The sequence below is a fragment of the Nestor notabilis genome, unplaced genomic scaffold (genome assembly GCF_000696875.1).
Source record: "Nestor notabilis isolate BGI_N333 unplaced genomic scaffold, ASM69687v1 scaffold5952, whole genome shotgun sequence".
NCBI lineage: Eukaryota > Metazoa > Chordata > Aves > Psittaciformes > Psittacidae > Nestor > Nestor notabilis.
Window position 1 is genome coordinate 26650 of NW_009919561.1, and position 3562 is coordinate 30211.

Consider the following 3562-nt stretch of genomic DNA (forward strand, 5'->3'; position numbering starts at 1 on the left):
CCTTTCGCTCCCTCTCCTCTTCCTGCTTCCCTCAGCATTTACAGAAGACTTCCTGAATACTACCAACAGGTAACTCACAAGGGGGAATAAATGGAAAGTCAAACGTGCAGCTTGCTTAACCTCTTTTTAGGACACAAAACTCCCTTTCCTCCCTCAAATATAATCTGTGTCTCCCACCCAGAACACCAGCTTTGAGCCTGCCCCAGCACCGGCTGTAGCGCACAGAGCCAGAGAGACTGAATATGCACAACAGCAGAATTCAGATACAGACTATAGGAGAATTTGGGATTTATTTCAAATGTACGAAATACACTTGGTAATTTTGAGCCCAGAAAAGGACAATCACCAAACCTGCCAATTTAAATTTATCTTTCCATTCATCTTGCTGCTCGCTAGAGTCCTGCTGTCCAGCTGGCACCTGATGCTTCAGCTGAAGCTCAGGGGAATGAAGTTATAGTTGAAGAACAGGCAATTCAGTTCAGAAGGGGACTACTGCATAGGTTGCATCTGTCTAAGCAGCTGTGCTGCCCAGTGTGTGGTATTTATTACTACTGCTAACTAGTCAGAAAATGAAGTAATATTTTACCCATAATATGTATTTTCTCAGGCTTGCAAAGCTAAATGCTTGCCTTTAAGGAAATGCTAAGATTTTAAAAATATACTTTGCTAACTTGTATCAACTTTTCTACTGCAGCATGCTGTTAATGCTGTAATAGCTGGATTGTAATAATAACAGTCATTGTTTTAAACATTAACCCAATTTTCACACTGTGCTCACCACTGAACTTTGCTATACATTTCACACATTCAGTTTATTTAATGTTTTACATGTGATAGAGGTCAATGGATAAATAGGGTTAAAGATATAAAAGCAAGACCCACTTGCTTATAAATTAATTCTATAAATCTGATGATACTATAAAACATTATTTATGTAACTTGTGACATGCATCACTAACATTAGGAACATTATCTTTGCAGCTTTCATGAAAACTGCTCTATTTATTACTGTAACGCGTCATCAGATACAGTTAGGGTAAGTAAACAGAAAATCAAAAGGTTTGAATGTTTAAAATTGAGTAGAAATTATACAAAAGGATTTATACCACTTTCCTTAGGTTCTCCTTCACCTTCTGTGTAAAGCTCTTATTTTCCCAAGGAAGTGACTACTGACCATCTGACATATCCCATAAAATTACTCTATTTCAACACAATTCAAAATTAATTTGTCCACGTACAAATCAGCTGCATTACCTCAGAGAAGGTACAGATATTTAAATACAAATTAATTACCTTTCTTTGGTTTGGTCTTTACTGTGCACATAATTTGGCATGAATATCTTAATCCTTTTCTAAAAATGCACTTGCACTGACACTGAGAAAGACAAAATGCAGCTTTTTAAGGTACAGAAAAAATCTGTTTATGCATAAGATTTTAAATGAACTATTTTGATTTCACTTGTACTCCTCTGGAAGTGTCAGACTGATTCTGGAAGCTGCACAAGAAGCAAGAAACTTCCCTAGAGAGGAACACCACCTCTTCTAACAGCCCCAACAAACACAGGACTCATGTCAGAAACCCTCTGGTCATGAAGGAGAGACAAGTTCCACCCAGATGAGCTGAGAAACTTGAGAATGGCAACTGAAGAACAAAATCTAAAGAAGAGGAGTGAGATACCTGCCATATAATTGAGGGACCACCAGCCACCGTAAGCATACAGTCCTTGGAAGAAGGCTTCGGCAACCTGTGACGCGCTGGGGATCTCTGAGCTGAACGCATCCTCAAACCTGGCCAGATTCTCCCTTCTCCCGCCAACAAGGACAACTATGCCACCGACGGCGATTACAGACAAGGCCATCATCTTCAGCAGGGTGAAAACTGTCTGCACCCATGCAGCCATTTTAACACTGCGGCCATTCAAAATCCCCAGGGACCAGAGAACGGCCAAGGCCAAGCATTTCTTCACCACTTCTGGTGCAGGGCAAATGCCATAGAAAGGCTGCGTGGCATATTCAGCAAACAGCAAGGCTCGAGCAGCATTTGACGCTGGCTTGGTAACTGTTGATGTCCAGATAAACACAAAAGCAGGTAGGGATCCAAGACCTCTTTTAATATGGCTGTATTCTCCTCCAGAAAAGGGCAGAGCAGTTCCCAGCTCGGCATAGCAGAGAGAACCCATTAGAGAAACCAGCCCAGACGCAGTCCAGATCATTAGTGCGACACCAACGTTAAGTAAGGAATGCTTTAACACCCCAGTGGGAGAAACAAAGATCCCTGCCCCAACAATTGTTCCTATAATAAAACTTACCCCATCAAAATAACCTATATTTCTTTTGAGTTGCATCTTGGATTTTCCTTTTCTTCTCACATCTTTGGGATCATCACTTTTTCTTTCTTCCATTTTTTTTTCTGTTTTTCTTTTTTCACAGAGGCTGGATGATACGTATTTCCCTTTCACTTTGTTGTTAGCAGACTGTCATGGTCCTGCTTGTTAGTGAAATGTTATGGGAAGCCTGGCTTAATCATTCAGAAAAGAGTGCATACTTTGGGATTTGATGTCTCCTGAGTGAAGATGATTAACCAACTATTTCAAGAAACACTGGCAAATCATGTACATGTTGGTTTAATATGTACTTCAGAAATTACTAAGGTCTGGAGGTATTTTAAAGAAAATGGCACAAGTAATAGACAGTAAATGCTCATTTCTCACCTGATTTTCATCAACAGATTTCAATTTTTTTTAATGTATGTCTTCAGAAACAACAGTGAAAGACAGGTCAATGTGACCTCCACATCAGGGTAGGGCAGCATTAAGAAAGAAATCAGCCCTCCTTATGTTACTGACAGTGACACGGACATTAGTTGCCAGTCACTGGGTATGCTGGAGCTATTTTATACTTCAGTCATTAAACGCTGCCCTAGAAAGAAAATTACCAGTTTATATCCAGTTTTTCTTGAGGACTCATCATTACAGTAGTACCCATGCACTTCCTAAGCAGAAATTAACTAATGAATTCAGACACTGCTATGAGGGGAAAGGGCTGTGTCATTGTTTCCACTGTCTGTCTGGGGGCCATGGGACGGAAGAGTGAAGGCTGAAAGTTCCCACTGGTTTGGTGTGTGCCTTTTAAGGTGCAGCCACTGATTTTTCTATGTATTTAACAATCTGTGGTATATTTATGTCACAATATGGAAAAAATACCTCTTTTCAATCATATGTGGATACACCATCACCACAGACTTCTGCCTTGAAAAAAAATGTATTTACTCCCTTTAAAAGATGTAGAGAAAAATGGGAAGAAAACAGGAAACTGAAAAAGAAGCTCAGCATATACCTTAAGGGTAAGGTTGTTAAGTGTCCCAACCAGCAGCTGCAAAGTTCTTTCTTTTTGTGTTGTTGGTGAACCAGTTTTGTCGCAAAGGTCAAAGCACAGTAATTAAGAGAATAAAACTCACGGCTTTTACAGGGCCCAGCTTGAAAGACACAGATCATTTCTGAACAGGAGGATTTTCACTCAAGTACAACATAAATTCATCTGAAAAATTAGGTTTATGTAATAA

General features: G+C 39.8%; 1 protein-coding gene across 1 annotated transcript in view; it reads right to left on the bottom strand.

Moving 5' to 3' along the window:
* Positions 1-2402, bottom strand: part of LOC104402406 (solute carrier family 7 member 13-like) — a 6343-nt gene extending 3941 nt beyond the window's left edge. Inside the window, exon 1 of the mRNA XM_010010278.1 lies at positions 1679-2402. Coding sequence (XP_010008580.1) covers positions 1679-2402 — 724 coding nt within the window. The remainder of the gene's footprint in view (positions 1-1678) is intronic.
* Positions 2403-3562: the final 1160 nt, after the last annotated feature.